We start from the raw sequence: 21,777 nt of genomic DNA on the forward strand, positions 1-21,777 counted from the left end.
TATAGACCCCCCTCAGCTCCCGTCCGGAGCTGTGCCCTGGACACCATATGTGAATTGATTGCCCCCCACCTATCTTCAGAGTTCGTTTTGTTAGGTAACCTAAACTGGGATATGATTAACACCCGGCCGTCTTACAATCTAAGCTCAAAAAAATGATCAAGGAACCCACCAGGTACAGCCCCAAATCCGTAAGCATGGGCACCCTCATAGATATGATCCTGACCAACTTGCCCTCCAAATACACCTCTCCTATTTTCATTCAGGATCTCAGCGATCACTGCCTCATTGCCTGCATTCGTAATGGTTCCGCGGTCAAACGACCACCCCTCATCACTGTCAAACGCTCCTTAAAACACTTCTGCGAGCAGGTCTTTCTAAGCAGGTCTTTCTATTTACCTGGCCCAGGTATCCTGGAAGGATATTGACCTCATCCCGTCAGTAGAGGATGCCTGGTTGTTCTTTAAAAGTAATTTCCTCACCATGTAAGTAAGCATGCCCCTTGCAAAAAATGTAGAACTAAGAACAGATATAGCTCTTGGTTCACTCCAGACCCTTGACCAGCACAAAAACATCCTGTGGCATACTGCACTAGCATCGAATAGTCCCTGCGATATGTAGCTTTTCAGGGAAGTCAGGAACCAGTACACACAGTCAGTTAGGAAAGCAAAGGCTATTTTTTCAAACAGAAATTTGCATCCTGTACTCCAAAAGGTTTTGGGACACTGTAAAGAACACAGAGAATAAGAGCAACTCCTCCCAGCTGCCCACTGCACTGAGGCTAGGAAGCACTGTCACTACCGATAAATCCACGATAATCAAGAATTTCAATAAGCATTTCTCCGCACCCCCCGCAGTTACTTGCCCAAGCCTCCCCAGCTTCCCCTCTCCCAAATTCAGATAGCAGATGTTTTGTAAGAGCTGCAAAACCTGGACCCATACAAATCAGCTGGGCGTGACAATCTGGACCCTCTCTTTCTAAAATTATCCGCCGCCATTGTTGCACCCCCTATTACTAGTCTGTTCAACCTCTCTTTCGTATCGTCCGATATTCCTAAAGATTGGAAAGCTGCCGCGGTCATCCCCCTCTTCAAAGGGGTTGACACTCTAGACCCAAACTGCTACAGACCTATATCTATCCTACTCTGTCATTCTAAGGTCTTCGAAAGCCAAGATAAACAGAACACTGACCATCTCGAATCCCACCGTACCTTCTCCACTATACAATCTGGTTTCAGAGCTGGTCATGGGTGCACCTCAGCCACGCTCAAGGTCCTAAACGATATCATAACCACCATTGATAAGAGACATTACTGTGCAGCTGTATTCATCGACCTGGCCAAGGATTTCGACTCTGTCAATCACCGTATTCTTATCGGCAGACTCAACAGCCTTGGTTTCTCAAATGACTGCCTCGCCTTGTTCACCAACTACTTATCAGATAGAGTTCAGTGTGTCAAATCGGAGGGCCTGTTGTCCGGACCTCTGGCAGTCTCTATAGGGGTACCACAGGGTTCAATTCTCGGGCCGACTCTTTTCTCTGTTTATACCAATGATGTCGATCTTGCTGCGGGTGATTCCTTGATCCACCTCTATGCAGACGACACCATTCTGTATGCATCTGGCCCTTCTTTGGACACTGTGTTAACAAACCTCCAAACGAGCTTCAATGCCATACAACACTCCTTCCTTGGCCTCCAACTGCTCTTAAACGCTAGTAAAACTAAATGCATGCTTTTCAACTGATCGCTGCCCACACCCGCCCGCCCGACGAGCATCACTTCTCTGGACGGTTCTGGCTTAGAATATGTGGACAACTACAAATACCTTGATGTCTGGCTAGACTGTAAACTCTCCTTCCAGACTCACATTAAGCATCTCCAATCCAAGCCTCCTTCACTCACACTGCCAACATACTTTTGTAAAACTGACTATCCTACCGATCCTCGACTTGTCATTTACAAAATAGCCTCCAACACTCTACTCAGCAAACTGGATGCAGTCTATCACAGTGCCGTTCATTTTGTCACCAAAGCCCCATATACCACCCACCACTGCGACCTGTATGCTCTCGTCGGCTGGCCCTCGCTACATATTTGTCGCCAGACCCACCGGCTCCAGGTCATCTATAAGTCTTTGCTCAGTAAAGCTCTGCCATATCTCAGCTCACCGGTCACCATAATGACACCCACTCGTAGCACGCACTCCAGTAGGTATATCTCACTGGTCATCCTCAAAGCCCTCACTTCATTTGGCCGCCTTTCCTTCCAGTTCTCTGCTGCCAATGACTGAAATGAATTGCAAAAAATCGCTGAAGTTGGAGACTTATATCTCCCTCACTAACTTTAAGCATCAACTATCTGAGCAGCTTACCGATTGCTGCAGCTGTACACAGCCCATCTGTAAATAGCCCAATCCATCTACCTACCTCATCCCCATATTGTTTTCATTCACTTTTTTGCTATTTTGCACACCAGTATTTATACTTGCACATCATCATCTGCACATCTATCACTCCAGTTTTAAATCGCTAATTTGTATTTACTTCGCTACTATGGCCTATTTATTGCCTTACTTCCTTACGCCATTTGCACACACTGTATATAGATTTGTATATACATTTTTCTATTGTGTTATTGACTGTACTTTTGTTTATCCCAAGTATAACTCTGTTTTGTTGTTTTTTGTCGCACTGCTTTGCTTTATCTGGCCAGGTCGCAGTTGTAAATTAGAACCTGTTCTCAACTGGCCTACCTGGTTAAATAAAGGTGATTTTATTTTTTATTTTTTTAAGTAGGGGCTAGGTCCAGTGCTTACAAAAGGGATTTGGCCCAGGAATCCTCTACTGTAACTGGGATTTCTGGAAAACGTGGTAATTTTGGGAAAGGTACCAGAATTTTGCAACCCTAGTACTGAGACAGACATGTTATAGGACAGGTTAGGCCTGCTTGGATTTGATTGTCCACTTATAGAGGCAAGGCATGAACCTCAATACACTCCTGGGGCAGGAAAATTAAGAGGATAAAGTTATGGACACTCATAAGCACTGGAGATCAATACAGAGCTTACTGTTCGTTATTCAGACAGTATGAGTTGACTCATCATTGACAGAGGGGCTTATGCAGTGTGTGGCTGTAACTATAGAGGGATTTTATTCCACACTAAGCTCATTTAAAACTTGACTCTATTGTTATTGGCACAGGCTTTTCTTCTTATACCTTCTTAGAGAGCCCCCTGGTAATTGTAATACTGCTTAGAGCAACTCTGTTGTACTTCAAAGCAATGAGAGAAAGCATTAATATCAAGAGCAATGTATTGCAAAAAAAAGTGAATCTTTTTTATTATAACTATTCAATTTTACAAAAATGTATTCCATTTACCATGAAAAAATCTTTAGACATTATCATGACTGAAGCTTCTACTTTGATCACGTCACAACAAAAATGTGTATCATAGTACTTGATACAATCAACAGATATTATGTATTTTCCATGTGAGAACATGTATTATTTATAATTTGTCATATTCACAGAACATTTTAGAGTTGGGAGTACATGAGGAACACCCTGTCCCAATACAGTGAAAAAGGCCTCGAAACCTCAAAACCTTCATCCCCCAACTCTCCATTTCCATGAAAGACACAGAATTCACCCCATACCCCACCAGTGGATTAACAGAAATGCCCCCACCCCAGTAATGCCAGGATGTGGGTTGGGGGGGGACTCAAGACAGTAAGGGCCTTGTCACCACACCAAGCCTGAGAAGGCCTCACCTAGCAACCGTAGACGGCAACACAATAACCTTTCACACAGCCGACAGGACGTCCAAAAGGCCCTTTTGAACGGAGCTCAGCTCACCCCTGTGAAGAGGCTGTGCTGCAATGCTTCATTATGAACAACCAGGAGGGAGGGAGGGAGGGAGGGAGGGAGGGAGGGAGGGAGGGAGGGAGGGAGGGAGGGAGGGAGGGAGGGAGGGAGGGAGGGAGGGAGGGAGGGAGGGGAAAGATGAAGCAGTTACAGAATGGAGTAGAGGTATGGGGAAGAACAGGGATAAAAGGTGAGGAGGATGAAGGAGAAAGATGAAGAGAGGAATGGATAGGAGTAAAATGAGTAAGAGGAGTAGAAGTGAGAGGGATGGAGGAGGTTGGGAGGGCAGATAGGGACAAGACACCAATGGAGGAGTGTGTCAGTTCTGTTGTCACTGTGCCAGTTGCCTTCAACTGTTTATAGTCCCCAGAATGGTAATGTCCATTTAAAATCAATGAGGAGAGACACTAATGACGTCACAAGCATGGTGGGCGGATATGATCAAAATGTATCGATGTATCGTCTGAACCGATCTCTGCCCCCCTCCCCCCTCTCTCTGCAGAAGGCGTACAACATCAACCAACAGCAGCAGCGTGTGAAAAACGGAAAGCACCAGAATGGCACAGGTACGTCTGGCCTTCTAAGTGTGATGAAATAATAACAGGCCTGGGAAGTAAAGCCAAGCACCTCTGAGTTACCATCCTGTGTTATCAGCCTTTCCATGTACATAGAAGAGTAATGGACCTGGCCCTCCACTCACCTGTCTTCCACACACTTGGCACATTTGACTGTTTTACTGGTCTGGTTACAGTGTTTGTGTTATGCATGAAAATATGTTTTTAAAGGGTCCAAATCATCCAGCAAGAACCTTAAGGGTCTTACAAGAGTCTTACAATTCAGGACCTGTGCTAACATGATAAACTCTGATTGCGTCGATTTTGTGAAATAAAATGGTACTTGGTACTCGACAGAGACTTAAGAGTCCAACATTAAGTCAACATGTCTTGAAGAGTTTTCTTCAGAGTGCTAAAGAGATTTTTTTTTAAAATACTAATCCCCATGTCTCACTTTGTTGAAAAACTAAGGATATGTTTAATGAAAAGCAATATGTATAACTGTAACAAATAAGTCAGTGAACAACTTGTCACCCAGTTATCTTTTCCATAGTGGTAAGTAACCCTCTCTTTGTCAGGAGAAAAATATCACAGTGAGACTGATAACCCTATGGGTGATGGCAGGCTAGCTCATCATCTCTATGTAGCCTAGCTAATGCTGTATACACTATACATCCCTTAAAGCAGAGGCATTGGAAAAGTAATGTGGAGATGAACAGCCCAGTGTGCTCTTCCGCAGTACAGCCAGCCTGTCTACTGTACTACACTCTGCCGAGTATGAAAGCACCCAGATGATTTATGGTTAATATGAGCATTGGGCCAGAGAGCTTAAACTCTCTGCTAATCCTACGAGCTATAGACCATTGAGGATCAGAGAGAGGGGGAGAGATGGAGAGAGACAGCGGGGGGGGGGGGGGGGGGGGGGAAATAAGGAACTAGAGAGTGAAAGAGAAAGAGAGAAAATAGTGAGAAATTATTTAAAAGAGAGAGGGAAATGGATCATGAGTGGATAGAGGAAAAGTGAGAGAAGATTTAAAAAATGTGTAAGAGAGAGCATGAGAAAGAGAGCGTGAGAGGGGGAGAGAGAATATCTAACAGCATGTTAGAGAGTGAAGGGAGAGGCAAAAGAGAGAGTAATAATATTAGAGGGAGAGTGAGAGAGCACAGAGGGGAGGGAAGGAGAGCGGGAGGGGCGGGACAGTGGAATGCCCAGGGTCATGTGACTGTTTACTCTAGCCTGGGCACAGAAGTTTAAAGGAGTGCTGCACCAGCCCTGCCTCTGACGGGCTTCTACACAGAGACATTTAGGTTTCAGAGACAGGACACACAGAGACACGCGGACAGAGAGAGAGACAGACACAGAGAGAGGCATGGCACAGAGAGTCACCCACAGCCACAGCCTGTTCCCTCCTGGCCAGTCTGGGAGGCCCAGGGACGTGATGGTCAAGTCAGGTAAGACCCATGCAGAGCCAGACTCCACTCTGTCACTATGGCAGAACAGCAGGGCTGACACAGAGGAATCAGCAAAAGCCAGATTTTACAGGACAGTGTTTTATATGTTATAGACTTTATTTAGGGGAAAGGGACATTGTGCAAGTACAGAGAAGGTAGTGAGATCTGTACAGCATGTTGATAATACAACATGGTTTCGCAAGGACAGTGGGATGTATTATTGAGGTTAGCTGGTGGGAACTTTGTAGATACTATATAGATGTTGTTGTCAGTTTCTATTTATGAGGGAGAACGTGTTTCAGACAAATCTAAGAGGGTTCATTGGCAGTGCCTGGAACAGACAAACAGAGCGAAATATACTCGAAGTTGTGACATAAACAGCATTAGATCAGTTTCACAGAAAATCAGTTGTGGACAGTTAGCTTATATCTATGACTGATGCAATGGCACAGCAGCACAGATTGTCATGTTAACCATTTGGGAACGATGTGCTGGACACACCAAGGTGCCACAAAGCTCTCTGACTTCACATGGCAAGATGATGACAGCATAGCAATTGTAATCACCTAATTTGATTATTTTCTAATCCGTAATCCTTGAATAAAGTGTTTTTTTAATGTAAAAAATCTACTTTATTTAACCAGGTAGGCCAGTTTAGAACAAGTTATCATTTACAAATGTGACCTGGCCAAGATTAAGCAAACCAGTGCAACAAAAACAACAGCACAGAGTTACACATAAACAAATGTACAGTTGATAAATCTATGTACAGGGTGTGCAAATGTAGACGATTAGGGAGGTAAGGCAATAAATAGGTCATTGAGGCAAAATAATTACAATTTCCATTAACACTGGAGTGATAGATGTGCAGATGATGATGTGCAAGTAGAGATACTGGGGTGCAACAGAGAAAAAATAAATGACAATATGGGGATGACGTAGTTGGGTGGGCTATTTACAGATGGGCTGCGTAAAGGTGCAATGATCGGTAAGCTGCTCTGACAGCTGATGCCTAGTTAGTGAGGGAGATATAAGTCTCTAGCTTCAGTGATTTTTGCAATTCGTTCCAGTCATTGGCAGCAAAGAACTGGAAAGAAAGGTGGCCAAATGAGGAATTGGCTTTGGGGATGATGTTTATTTCAGATAGATTAATTTAGATACTGTCCAAGGAGAATTTTTATGTTTGTACCCTTGAGAGTCTTGGGACATGAACATGTGCTCTGTGCAGAAAAGCCTCATGTCCTCTGTCCATCAATTGGACAGTGCTGGCCTCCTATGTGCACTTTAAACTGATCAATGGTTGTTCTGTTGTCATATATTGCTCAAACTGTATGAGACACAGCTTTCGCAACCTATTTTTCTGTGATTTCACTTGCAGTATCTGGATGTCTTGTTTATTTAAGTAGAATAACACTGGGTTCACCTCTGTGGTATAATGGCAGAGTTGTGATCAAGTCAAATAAACTGTACTGATTGCCGTGCATGTTATCAGAGGGTGTGTGACCGACTGCCCTGCATGAGTATGGCAACAGTAACATACTCTACTTAAACATACACACCATGTACCTTATTCAAGCAGAATGTGTCTACCGTTCTATCTGTATCACTAATTTATCTAGTGACCCTGAGTGAATAATTTGCTTAATTCAACTCTACAGTCACAATTCTAAGTAGCGTACTATATGATTCTGATGGCCTGTCTGGTTAGGCATAACATCCGTCATCCTTGGCTGCTGCTGATACGAGGTTAGACCCCTGCCTTTTTTAATGATAATGACTTCATGGAGCCTCAGTCTGAATTTCATGGTGTGTCGTCAATCTGTATTCACAGTGTATTCTGGGAAAACAACTCTCCCACCCTGCCCCGTGGGAGCCTGTGTTGCCACGACGACAACCAGTGTTCTGTTTGTATACAATCTGAAAACTCTTTCGTCTGATTTTTCCTCCCAAGGTGCGTAACGTCAGAACGAATAAATTCCCTACCCAAGCCATTTGCATGCACTTCCTAGAATACCAGGGAAGTAAATCTCACTGAAAAACATTAGAATGTGCCTTGGTTGAAAGTCATAAGGAAATAATTGATTGACAGGCCAACCTATTTCACCTTAATTTCCCAAAGTAATGTATAATCAAACAATGTGTAGCCTGCTTTCACTACAATAACCACTTACTCAGGATTTTAAAAAAGCATTTAAAAGAACAAACAGCGACTCAAACTACATTGCCATAAAATGGTTTGCTGTAGAATGTGGGAGGATGGGGACTGAAAGGGCTCATGTTTCTCTAGCCACTGTAGCCTGAGCCTGCTCTCCTGCCACAGACACCAAGAGGAAAATAGTATTTCCCATGCTCTTCGAGGGTTTTCAGAGAACCCTCTAAACGCATTGTCCCAATGCAACTGGATGATGGACTCAGGGCACAGAGGTACAATTAACTTACCCAGGGTGCATTGAGATGACATCTAGCTTGGTCTAAATGTCAAATCAATACAACCACAGTCAGGATTATATGACTGAAGAACTACTGAATTCACCCACGCGACACTCTGCATCTCGCTCTTGATCTTTTGAGAGTCTTGTCTATTTTACACACACACACACAATACATACACAGTACACCCATAGAGAGCACATTCCTCTCACTGTATGAGTGGTTGTGTAGAGATGTGTAGAGATCCAGCAGAGAATTGGAGTACAGTAAGCTTCTTTAGAAATCGCTACTGCTTTAGAAACAGCCAGAGGTGGGACCAAGTCATTATTACTCGAGTCAGAAGCAAGTCTTAAGTCACAAGGTCTGAGTCTCGAGTTGAGTCCCAGGTGGTGAAGGTAGGAAACAACACCTCCACTTTGCTGAATCTCAACACAGGGGCCCCACAAGGGTGCGTGCTCAGCCCTCTCCTGTACTCCCTGTTCACCCATGACTGCGTGGCCATGCATGCCTCCAACTCAATCATCAAGTTTGCAGACAACACATTGTCGGTGATCAGGCCTACCACTGTTGTGTCATTGGCAAACTTAATGATGGTGTCGGAGTTGTGTTTGGTCATGCAGTCATGGGTGAACAGGGAGTACACGAGGTGACTGATCACGCACCCCTGAGGGGCCCCCGTGTTGAGGATCAGCATGGCAGATGTGTTGTTACCTACCCTTACCACCTGGCGGTGGCCCGTCAGGAAGTCCAGGATCCAGTTGCAGAGGGAGGTGTTTAGTCCCGGGGTCCTTAGCTTAGTTATGAGCTTTGAGGGAACAATGGTGTTGAACGCTGAGCTGTAGACAATGAAGAGCATTATCACATAGGTGTTCCTTTTGTCCAGGTGGGAAAGGTTCATGTGGAGTGCAATAGAGATTGCGTCATCTGGGGATCTGTTTGGGTTGTATGCAAATTGGAGTGGGTCTAGGGTTTGGGGATAATGGTGTTGATGCGAGCCATGACCAGCCTTTCAAAGCACTTCATGACTACATACGTTAGTGCTACGGGTCGATAGTCATTTAGGCAGGCTACCTTGGTGTCCTTTGGCATAGGGACTATGGTGGTCTGCTTGAAACATGTTGGTATTAAAGACTCATTCAGGGACAGGTTGAAAATGTCAGTGAAGAAACTTGCCAGTTGGTCAGCACATGCTCAGAGTACATGTCCTGGTAATCTACCTAGCACTGTGGCCTTGTGAATGTTGACCTGTTTAAAGGTCTTACTCACATTGGCTACAGAGAGCATAATCACACAGTCGTCTGGAACAGCTGGTGCTCTCATGCATGTTTCAGCGTTGCATGACTCGAAGCACGCATAAAAGTCCTTTAGCTTGTCTGGTAGGCTCGTGCCACTAGGCAGCTCACTGTGCATCCCTTTGTAGGCCGTAATAGTTTGCAAGCCCTGCCACATCCGATGAGCGTCGGAGCCGGTGTAGTAGGATTCAATCTTAGTCCTGTATTGACGTTTTGCCTGTTTGATGGTTCGTTGGAGGGATTCCTTATAAGCGTCCAGGTTAGAGTCTCGCACCTTGAAAGCGGCAACTCTACCCTTTAGCTCAGTGTGGATGTTGCTTGTTATCCATGGCTTCTGGTTGGGGTATGTACGTATGGTCACTGTGGGGACGGCGTCATCAATGCATTTATTGATGAAGCCTGTGACTGATGTGGTGTACTCCTAAATGTCACCGTAAAAATCTGTGCTTGCAAAACAGTCCTGTAGCTTAGCATCTGCGTCATCTGACCACTTACGTATTGAGCGAGTCACTGGTACTTCCTGCTTTAGTGTTTGCTAGTAAGCCGGAATCAGGAGGATAGAGTGATGGTAAAAAATAATTGGCAAATGGAGGGCAAGGGAGTGCTTTGTACGTGTGGGGAGTTAAGGTGGTCTAGAGTTTGTTTTCCTCTGGTTGCACAAAAATATAGATGAAAACAATCTTGGTAAATAGTGTGGTCTACAGCTTATCATGAGATACTCATGTGAGCAAAACCTCAAGACTTCATTAATATTAGATATCGTGCACCAGCTGTTATTGACAAATAGACACAGACGCCACCCTTCGTCTTACCGGAGGCAGCTGTTCTATCTTGCCAATGCATGGAAAATCCTACCACACTGTCGTCGTTCAGCGACGACTCTGTGAAACATAAGATATTACAGTTTTTAATGTCCTGTTGGTAGGATAGTCTTGATCGGAGCTCATCCAGTTTATTATCCAATGATTGCACGTTGGCTAATAGGACTAATGGTAGAGGCGGGTTACACACTCGCGATCAGATTCTTACAAGGCCTCCCGACCTACGACCCCTATATCTCTGTCTCTTCTTCATGGGGATTTGGGTCTTGTCCGGTGTCTGAAGTAAATCCTTTGCGTCTGACTCGTTAAAGAAAGAATCTTCGTACCAGTATGAGGTGAGTAATAAGATATCCAGAATCTCTTTTTGGTCATACGAGACGGTGGCAGAAACATTATGTACAAAATGAGTTAAGAATAACGCGAAGAGACACAAACAATAGCACAATTAGTTAGGAGCCCATAAAACGGCAGCCATCTCCTCTGGTGCCATTATATCAATTACAACCAATAAACTGGTTCTACAATGTAAAAGGTAATTTACAGATCCTTTGTTACATTGGTACGCTCATCTTAATCAGACTTAATGATTATTAATGATACTTCATACGTACATGGAACAATCATTTTCTCTTAGTCAACATTCTGACTGCAAAGCGTGGAGTGCAGGCCACGTAGCCTATTTCTATACCCACTGAGGTGCATGCGCTCCTATTACGCACAAACATGAATGACAAGCGACATAGGACACAGACACACGGAACTCCGATATTACCCGTAAAATATGAACAAAGGAAACCATACATTGAGTTAAGTAAACAGAACTTCTACATGAGTCTTGTGAACGTTCATGTGCACAATAAACGTTGCGCCCACTCAGTGGGTAAGAAATGTTTGGCTAAATTCAAATGTATTGTTGGCCTATCAAACATGAAACATATATGTCTACGTGTTGCAATGCAAGGCACAGGGATGGAATGTTGAAACGCTATAAATTATTGTAGTATTAGATGGAATGTAGATTTATCACATAGGGCCGATGCAAACGTGTGAAAGCAAGAACACACATTTCAACAAGAGAAAAATAGCACTCCCCATTGGCGGGAGTTTGGAGTGCGCAAGTGAAGAGCCGTGCCTATGATGCGTCTTCGCCACAGTAATAATTCATTTTAAACTAATTCCAAATGCAAGCTTCATAAGTACAAAACAAATATATAATACCAGTAGGCCTATATTAGTAATTGTTGCCACATTGCTGATGAGGTTGCAAACTAAACAGTTAATATTCTTGAATACCAAACCATTTTTGGAGCTGCAAATGTATTTATGACGGGACTAGCCAATCTGTTGCAGGTTTTTTTGCAAGGGCGATGCTGCGGCTACTGTCTCTGGCTGCATGCAGAGTAATCCAACTAGACTCTGTGCCACAAAATGAGTGACAAAACATTACAAAACCTGGCCAGATAAGTTCAAGTCATCAGTCTCAAGTCAATGTCGAGTCCTGAGTCTTGAGGCTCCGAGTCCAAGTAAAGTCTCATGTTATTTTATTTTCATCAAATTTGTGACTTGTGGACTGGTGTCCACAACTCTGGAAACCGCTCCCTCCATTTATCATCAAGGCTCACTATAGAAGGCATCTGTGATTACAGCAAGTTTGCATTGCTGGACCAGCACTCATAAAAAACAATGACTCTGGTTTTCTCTTTCTGTATGTCTCTCTTTTTATTAATTTCCATGAATACCTCCCTCCTTTCCTGTGTTGCTCACTTACTTTCTAATAATTTGTTTATCCCATCTCTCTCCCTACTGTACTTCCCTCTCACTCAGCTCTTTTTGTACTGCTCTCTTTCTTTTGATTACTATATCTCTCATCTTCTCCTTTTCTCTATTGCTTTCTCTCTTTCTATTACTTTCTATCTTTCCCTCTCGGTGAATTGCATTTTACTTGTGCTCTCCCTCTCATCTCTGTAGACTGACAGGCCCACACTGTTCAGTGACTAATAATGCCCTTATAATCCTCAGACAAACAGGACCGCCTAGGTCATATACTTCTGCTGTTGTTCCTTACAAGTTACTGCAGGTTACTGCACTGTACACATGTAACGGTTGTCTTCACCGTCTGACGACGAGTATGAAATATCAGACCAACGTGCAACGTGGTATCTGTTCATGATGTTTATTACTGAACACTGAAATACAAAATAACAACGTGAAAAAAAACGAAACAGGTGCGAAACACACTAAACAGAAAATAATCACCCACAAAACACAGGTGGGAAAAGGCTACCTAAGTATGATCCTCAATCAGAGACAACGAACGACACCTGCCTCTGATTGAGAACAATACTAGGCCAAATACGTAGAAAATATAACATAGAAAAAAGAACATAGACAACCCACCCCAACTCACACCCTGACCAACCTAACACAAAGACATAAAAAAAGAAACTAAGGTCAGAACATGACAACACAGCTAAAATGCAAGACTGGCACTGTACTTGTCAACCTGCTGTTAGTGGCATTCTGTCCAAATGAGAATGAGGCAGATGACCAAAATAGCCTTAACTAGCATTTCAAACAATGGCCTGAATTCAATCACCTGTATTTCCACAGCAACCTAAGATACACATTTATTTCTCCATCTAAAATTAGTTGATGTATGTCTTACTGTTTTCAATGCTCAACATCATCTCCTGTTGGTCCCAGTCCATCAACATCCTGTCACTAGCCCTGATTGGGGAATACTGAGACAAGACAACCACAGCACATTTAATTTTCTGAAATATTAAGTAGCAGAGATGGTGTCTACTTGCACTTGCGAAATAGAGTCATTGTTCTGAGCGAGCCTACTTGCGTATGACACCTGATCTCTCTCCAGAAACAGCCTGGCACAGATCAGGTGCTTCTTAATCTGTCTGTTCTGATGGAGAAAAGAAATATGTGTAGAAAACAAAGGGCTGGGACATTAGGTACAGACAGTATAAACCCATGTCTTTGCTTCACGTACACTATAGACAGTACCAGTCAAAAGTTTGGACACTTCTCATTCAAAGGTTTTTCTTTATTTTTACTATTTTCTACATTGTAGAATAATAGTGAAGACATCAAAACTATGAAATAACACATATGGAATCATGTAGTAACCAAAAAAGTGTTAAACACATCAAAATATATTTATATATTTGAGCTTGTTCAAGGTAGCCACCCTTTTCCTTGATGATAGCTTTGCACACTTGGCATTCTCTCAACCAGCTTCATGAGGTTGTCACCTAGAATGCATTTCAATTAACAGGTGTGCCTTCTTCAAAGTCAATTTGTGGAATTACTTTCCTTCTTAATGCGTTTCAGTCAATCAGTTGTGTTGTGACAAGGTAGGTGTGGTATACAGAAGATAGTCCTATTTGGTCAAATACCAAGTCCATATTATGCCAAGAACAGCTCAAATAAGCAAAGAAAAACGACAGTCCATCATTACTTTAAGACATGAAGGTCAGTCAATTCGGAAAATGTCAAGAACTTTGAAAGTTTCTTCAAGCGCAGTTGCAAAAACCATCAAGAGTTATGATGAAATTGGCTCTCATGAGGACCGCCACAGGAAAGGAAGACCCAGAGTTACCTCTGCTGCAGAGGATAAGTTCATTCGAGTTAACTGCACCTCAGATTGAGGTCCAAATAAATGCTTCACAGAATTCAAGTAACAGACACATCTCAACATCAACTGTTCAGAGGAGACTGGGTGAATCATGCCTGCAGGGCTCAATTGCTGAAAAGAAACCACTACTAAAGGACACTAATAATAATAAGAGGCTTGCTTGGGCCAAAAAACATGGACTTTATACCAGTGTAAATCTGTCCTTTGGTCTGATCAGTCCAAATTTGAGATTTTTGGTTCCAACCGCGTGTCTTTTTGGTTCCAACAAGCGTGTCTTTGTGAGACGTAGAGTAGGTGAACAGATGATCTCCAAATGTGTGGTTCCCACCGTGAAGCATGGAGGAAGAGGTGTGATTGTGTGGGGGTGCTTTGCTGGTGACACTGTCTGTGATTTATTTAGAATTCAAGGCACACTTAACCAGAATAGCTACCACAGCATCAGTACGCCATCCCATCTGGTTTGCTCTTAGTGGAACTATCATTTGTTTTTCAACATGACAATGACCCAACACACCTCCAGGCTGTGTAAGTGCTATTTGACCAAGAAGGAGAGTAATGGAGTGCTGCATCAGGTGACCTGGCCTCCACAATCACCCGACCTCAACCTAATTGAGATGGTTTGGGATGAGTTGGACCACAGAGTGAAGGAAAAGCAGCCAACAAGGGCTTAGCATTGGTGGGAACTCCTTCAAGACTGTTGGAAATGCATTCCATGTGAAGCTGGTTGAGAGAATGCCAAGATTGTGCAAAGCTGTCATCAAGGCAAGGGGTGGCTACTTTGAACAATCTCAAATACCGTATAAAGTATATTTGATTTGTTTAACACTTATTTGGTTACTCCGTGATTTCATATGTGTTATTTCATAGTGGTGATGTCTTCACTATTATTCTACAATGTAGAAAATATATAAAAAATAAAGAAAAACCCTTGAATAAATACGGGGGTCAAAAATGTTGACTGGTACTGTATATACAAAAGTATGTGGACACCCATTCAAATGAGTGGATTCGGCTATTTCAGCCACACCCATTGCTGACAGGTGTATAAAATCGAGCACACAGCCATACATACTCCACAGGAAAACATTAGGATAAGAATGGCCTTACTGAAGTGCTCAGTGACTTTCAACGTGGCACCGTCATAAGATGCAACATTTTCAACAAGTCACTTCTTAAAATTTTGGCCCTGCTAGAGCTGCCCTGGTCAACTGTAAGTGCTGTTATGGTGAAGTGGAAACGTCTAGGAGCAACACTGGCTCAGCCGCGAAGTGGTGGGCCACACAACCTCCCAGAACGGGACTGCCAAGTACTGAAGCACGTAGCGCGTAAAAATCGTCTGTCCTCGATTGCATCACTCACTACCGAGTTCCAAACTGCTTTTGGAAGCATTGTCAGCACAAGAACTGTTCGTTGGGAGCTTCATGAAATGGGTTTCCATGGCCGAGCAGCCACACACAAGCCAAAGATCACCATGCGCAATGCCAAGCATTGCCTGGAGTGGTGTAAAGCTCACCACCATTTGACTCTGGAGCAGTGGAAAAGCGTTCTCTGGAGTGATGAATCACACTTCACCATCTGGCAGTCTGACGGACTAATCTGGGTTTGGCGGATGACTAGAGAACGCTACCTGCCCCAATGCATAGTGCCAACTGTAAAGTTTAGTGAGGAATAATGGTCTGGGGCTGTTTTAAAAATTTTTGGCTAGGACCCTTAGTTCCAGTGAAGGAAAATCTTAATGCTGCAGCGTACAACAACATTCTAGACGATTCTATGCTTTGTGGCAACAGTCTGGGGAAGGCCTTTTCCTGTTTCAGTATCACAATGCCCCCGTGTACAAAGCGAGATCCATATAGAAATGGTTTGTCGAGATCGGTGTGGAAGAACTTGACTGTCCTGCACAGAGCCCTGACTTCAACCCCATCGAACACCTTTGCGATGAATTGTAACGCTGACTGCGAGCCAGGCCTAATCACCCAACATCAGTGATCGACCTCACTAATGCTGTTGTGGCTGAATGGAAGCAACAATGTTCAAACATCTAGTGGAAAGCCTTCACAGAAGAGTGGAGGCTGATATAGCAGCAAAGGGGGGACCAACTAAATATTAATGCCAATGATTTTGGAATGAGATGTTCAACAAGCAGGTGATCACATACTTTTGGTAATTGAGTGTATCTGTGTATGTTCTGATGGGACGATTTACATCCTAACAATTGAACCAACATTCTATGAATGATTATATAACTTCCATTGAGAGCACTGGGGAGTGACTAAATCCCATGCACTTCCCATGTCACTTAGGTTTGAGTTTTAGTCACCCCACCTTTATGAAGTCATTTAAAATAAAAAGAAAGTCAAAGCTCGGTGAACCTGGTATTCCCTCTGGGGTTTGCTTGTGTGTACAGTCGTGACCAAAAGGTTTGAGAATGACACAAATATTAATTTCCACAAAGTTTGCTGTTTCAGTGTCTTTAGATATTTTTGTCAGATGTTACTATGGAATACTGAAGTATAATTACAAGCATTTCATAAGATTGACAATTACATGAAGTTAATGCAAAGAGTCAATATTTGCAGTGTTGACCATTATTTTTCAAGACCTCTGCAATCTGCCCTGGCATGCTGTAAATTAACTTCTGGACCACATCCTGACTGATGGCAACCCATTCTTGGATAATCAATGCTTGGAGTTTGTCAGAATTGGTGGGTTTTTGTTTGTCCACCCGCCTTGAGGATTGACCACAAGTTCTCAATGGGACTAACTTTTTATGGCTGCAGGGGCAGTATTGAGTAGCTTGGATGAAAGGTGCCCATATCAAACGGCCTGCTCCTCAGTCATAGTTGCTAATATTTGCATAGTATTATTAGTATTGGATAGAAAACACTCTGAAGTTTCTAAAACTGTTTGAATTATGTCTGTGAGTATAACAGAACTCATATAGCAGGCAAAAACCTGAGAATTTCCACTTCCTTTTTTTTTCAGGAGGTGGCAGATTTTCAATCAAGGTCTCATTGAAATTACAGCGATATATGGATGAGTTTTAATTTCCTACGCCTTCCACTAGATGTCAGCAGTCAATAGAACTTTGTCTGATGACTCTAATGTGAAGGGGGGTCGATTGACACAGGAAATAGTCACCACAGCCATGAGTGGACCATGCTTTCACTAGGTGCGTTCACAGGGGAAGGACTTGCATTCCAACGTTCCGGTTGGAACGTTATTCAAAATATATGTCAACAACATTCTGAAGATTGATTCAGTACATTGTTTGACATGTTTCTACTGACTGTTACGGAACTTTTGGACATTTCGTCACGTTATAGTGGACGCGCTTTGTGACTTTGGAATTGTTTACCAAACACGCTAACCAAAGTAGCTAATTGGAAATAAATAACGGACATTTTCGAACGTATCAAGCATTTATTGTGGACCTTAGATTTCTAGGACTGCATTCTGATGAAGTTCATCAAAGGTAAGGAAACATTTATTGTGTATTTTCTGGTTTCTGTTGACTCCAACATGGAGGATAATTTGGCTACTGTTCTGAGCGCCGTCTCAGATAATTGCATGGGTTGCTTTTTCCGTAAACTTTTTTTGAAATCTGACACAGCGGTTGCATTAACGAGAGGTATATCTATAATTCCATGTGTATAACTTGTATTACCATCTACATTTATGATGAGTATTTCTGTTGAAACGATGTGGCTATGCAAAATCACTTGATGTTTTTGGAACTAGTGAATCTAACGCACCAATGTAAACTCAGATGTTTTGATATAAATATGAACTTTATCAAACAACACATGCATGTATTGTGTAACATGAAGTCCTATGAGTGTCATCTGATGAAGATAAATCAAGGTTAGTGATTCATTTTATCTTTATTTATGCTTTTTGTGAATGCTATATTTTGCTGGAAAATGGCTGTGCTTATTGTGGTTGGGTGGAGACCTAACATAATTGTTTGTAGTGCTTTCGCTGAAAAGCCTATTTGAAATCAGACACTTGGGTTGGATTAACAATGATAATAGCTTTAAAATGATATAAGACACGTATGTTGTAGGCATTGTAATTATGAGATTTCTGTGGTTTGAATTTGGCGCCCTCTATTTTCACTGGTAGTTGTCATATCGATCCTGATATCGGGATTGCAGCCATAACAAGTTAAGATCTGGGGAGTTTCCTGGCCATGGACCCAAAATAGCGATGTTTTGTTCCCCGAGCCACTTAGTTATCACTTTTGCCTTATGGCAAGGTGCTCCATCATGCTGGAAAAGGCATTGTTCATCACCAAACTGTTCCTGGATGGTTGGGAGAAGTTGCTCTCGGAGGATGTGTTGGTACCATTCTTTATTCATGGCTGTGTTCTTAGGCAAAATTGTGAGTAAGCCCACTGCCTTGATTGAGATGCAACCCCACACATGAATGGTCTCAGGATGCCTTACTGTTGGCATGACACAGGACTGATGGTAGCGCTCACCTTGTCTTTGCCGGACAAGTTTTTTCCTGATGCCCCAAACAATCGGAAAGGGGATTCAAAAGAGAAAATTACTTTACCCTAGTCCTCATCAGTCCAATCCTTATACCTTTTGCAGAATATCAGTCTGTCCCTGATGTTTTTCCTGGAGAGAAGTGGCTTATTTGCTGCCCTTCTTGACACCAGGCCATCCTCCAAAAGTATTTGCCTCACTGTGCGTGCAGATGCACTCACACCTGCCTGCTGCCATTCCTGAGCAAGCTCTGTACTGGTGGTGCCCCGATCCCGCAGCTGAATCAACTTTAGGAGACGGTCCTGGCGCTTGCTGGACTTTCTTGGGCGCCCTGAAGCCTTCTTCACAACAATTGAACCACTCTCCTTGAAGTTCTTGATGATCCGATAAATGGTTGATTTAGGTGCAATCTTACTGGCAGCAATATCCTTGTTTGTGAAGCCCTTTTTGCGAAAAACAATGATGATGGCACGTGTTTCCTTGCAGGCAACCATGGTTGACAGAGGAAGAACAATGACTCCAAGTACCACCCTCCTTTTGAAGCTTCCAGTCTGTTATTTGAACTCAATCAACATGACAGAGTGATCTACAGCCTTGTCCTTGTCAACACTCACACCTGTGTTAACGAGAGAATCACTGACATGATGTCAGCGGGTCCTATTGTGGCAGGGCTGAATTGCAGTGGAAATGTTTTTGGGGGATTCAGTTCATTTGCAAGGCAAATAGGGACTTTGAAATTAATTGCAATTCATCTGATCACTCTTCATAACATTCTGGAGAATATATAAATTGCCACCATACAAACTAAGGCAGCAGACTTTGTGAATATTAATATTTGTGTCATTCTCAAAACTTTTAGCCGCGACTGTTTGTTTAACAGTTAGCGAAGAGGGTGTAAACTAGCGTTTCAGCATCTCAACCCACAGCTCCAAAGAGCCCAAACAGAGCCAAGTGCCTTGCGGATCACCTGCCGTTGCTCAGCTGTTGCTAATGTGTGCCAATCAGCAGGAACATTTTCCCATCTCCTGTTCTGTGGATGCAGCGGCTATTGCCTCTTTATGGGAATGTGGAACCTATGGCCACCTTCTTGTTTCCCTCGCTCAAGCCTCAATTGCTAGTATGTGATTACCCTGTTTCCCTTCGCAATCACTAACACTGGTATCTTTCTCTGTTCATTCATCCTGTCCCACCCTCTCTTCTACTCTCTGTCCTACAGCATCGGCCTATGCAAACCTGCAGTGGGAGCAGCAGCCCAGGCAGGATGGGAGCCACCCACCTCAGGACTACCCTCACAGGGACCAGCCCCCAGTGGCTGACTATATCCCCCAGCCCAATTACATGGAGGGAGATCATGATCTCATCAAGCCCAAAAAGCTCCTTAATCCAGTGAAAGCCTCCAAAAGCCACCAGGACCTCCAACGAGAGCTGCTAATGAGCCAGAAAAGGTACAACTCCCACCCAATAGAGTCCCATACAAAATCTTGTATGAGACAGCTGATTGAGGTTATTATCCAGCATTCTAGCTATCAGTGTTTTCCAGCTCTTCTGTGTCTACATCTGTGTGTACACACAGGTCAACCTGACAAGGCATTCAGCATTCTAAGCCAAGCCCTCTGTAATGTTTTGCATCACTAATACTCATTTTGTATGAGATGGATTTTCCTACAGTAATGCCCCATTACAGATCCATATGATGACATTAAAGGCACATACCCATATCAAGGCATTACAAAAATAAAGAGATCCAGGATTACTCATAATCACTATATGTACCTAAACATGTACGGATTTACATAAAAGGAGAAGTACATTCTAAAACATAGACATCATTAGTCACGAAAGGTCAGATGACAACTGATCATAATACTACAATGGTGTAATCCCACTTCTCAATTATATAAGCCAAAGGTACTTTATTGTAACAACATAACAAACAGAAAGGATTTGATTTAAAAAGGGTCATAATGATTGAAACAAAGTGTTACAGCATAGGCAAGATTCCCATTTCCCCTCTCTCCCTCTCCTGACTAGAACCCCATAAACTGCCCCTCCAAAATGATTTCTGAAAGGGGTCTTGGAGATCCACTCACAACATATGCTAGTAACTACACTTAAAAGTTCCCAAAATATTTAGTTCCCAGGAGGCAGGATATTTTCAACATGCCAGGTTGGGTACACTCTTGTAAAAAAAAAAGGGTTCCAAAAGGGTTATTCAGAAAACCCTTTTTGTTTCAAGGTAGAACCCGTTTTGCTACCTATAACCAAAAATGGTTCTTCAAAGGGTTCTCCTATGGGGACAGTTGAATAACCCTTTAAGGTTCTAGATAGTACCTTTTTTCTAAAAGAGTTTGGGGGAGATGGGTGTTAATCTCCCCCACCCACTATTTAAAGGGTCTCAAATAGGAATTCTAAATGACTACAGAGAATCAGCTGTGTTTGGATCTTGGGATGAAAAAAATGAAAAAAGTGACAATAGTTCTGTTTGTTCATCTTGAGATGCCATAGCCAGTATACACTTCCTCAAAATACAGTGCCTTGCGAAAGTATTCGGCCCCCTTGAACTTTGCGACCTTTTGCCACATTTCAGGCTTCAAACATAGAGATATAAAACTGTATTTTTTTGTGAAGAATCAACAACAAGTGGGACACAATCATGAAGTGGAACGACATTTATTGGATATTTCCAACTTTTTTAACAAATCAAAAACTGAAAAATTGGGCGTGCAAAATTATTCAGCCCCTTTACTTTCAGTGCAGCAAACTCTCTCCAGAAGTTCAGTGAGGATCTCTGAATGATCCAATGTTGACCTAAATGACTAATGATGATAAATACAATCCACCTGTGTGTAATCAAGTCTCCGTATAAATGCACCTGCACTGTGATAGTCTCAGAGGTCCGTTAAAAGCGCAGAGAGCATCATGAAGAACAAGGAACACACCAGGCAGGTCCGAGATACTGTTGTGAAGAAGTTTAAAGCCGGATTTGGATACAAAAAGATTTCCCAAGCTTTAAACATCCCAAGGAGCACTGTGCAAGCGATAATATTGAAATGGAAGGAGTATCAGACCACTGCAAATCTACCAAGACCTGGCCGTCCCTCTAAACTTTCAGCTCATACAAGGAGAAGACTGATCAGAGATGCAGCCAAGAGGCCCATGATCACTCTGGATGAACTGCAGAGATCTACAGCTGAGGTGGGAGACTCTGTCCATAGGACAACAATCA

General features: G+C 42.9%; 1 protein-coding gene across 4 annotated transcripts in view; it reads left to right on the forward strand.

Annotated features, from left to right (window-relative positions):
- Nucleotides 1–21,777, forward strand: part of LOC109891019 (protein FAM107B-like) — a 44,549-nt gene that overhangs the window by 15,345 nt on the left and 7,427 nt on the right. Inside the window, exons 2-3 of one of the 4 annotated variants that reach the window (XM_020483256.2) lie at nucleotides 4,366–4,429; nucleotides 19,768–19,996. In XM_020483256.2, the coding sequence (XP_020338845.1) occupies nucleotides 4,366–4,429; nucleotides 19,768–19,996 (293 nt within the window). Of the gene's footprint in view, nucleotides 1–4,084; nucleotides 4,430–5,402; nucleotides 5,870–7,627; nucleotides 7,821–19,767; nucleotides 19,997–21,777 lie in introns of those variants that run through there. The other 3 variants (XM_031825033.1, XM_020483257.2, XM_031825032.1) reach the window with 3 other exon arrangements.

The sequence above is a fragment of the Oncorhynchus kisutch genome, linkage group LG5 (genome assembly GCF_002021735.2).
Source record: "Oncorhynchus kisutch isolate 150728-3 linkage group LG5, Okis_V2, whole genome shotgun sequence".
NCBI classification, from domain to species: Eukaryota; Metazoa; Chordata; class Actinopteri; order Salmoniformes; family Salmonidae; genus Oncorhynchus; species Oncorhynchus kisutch.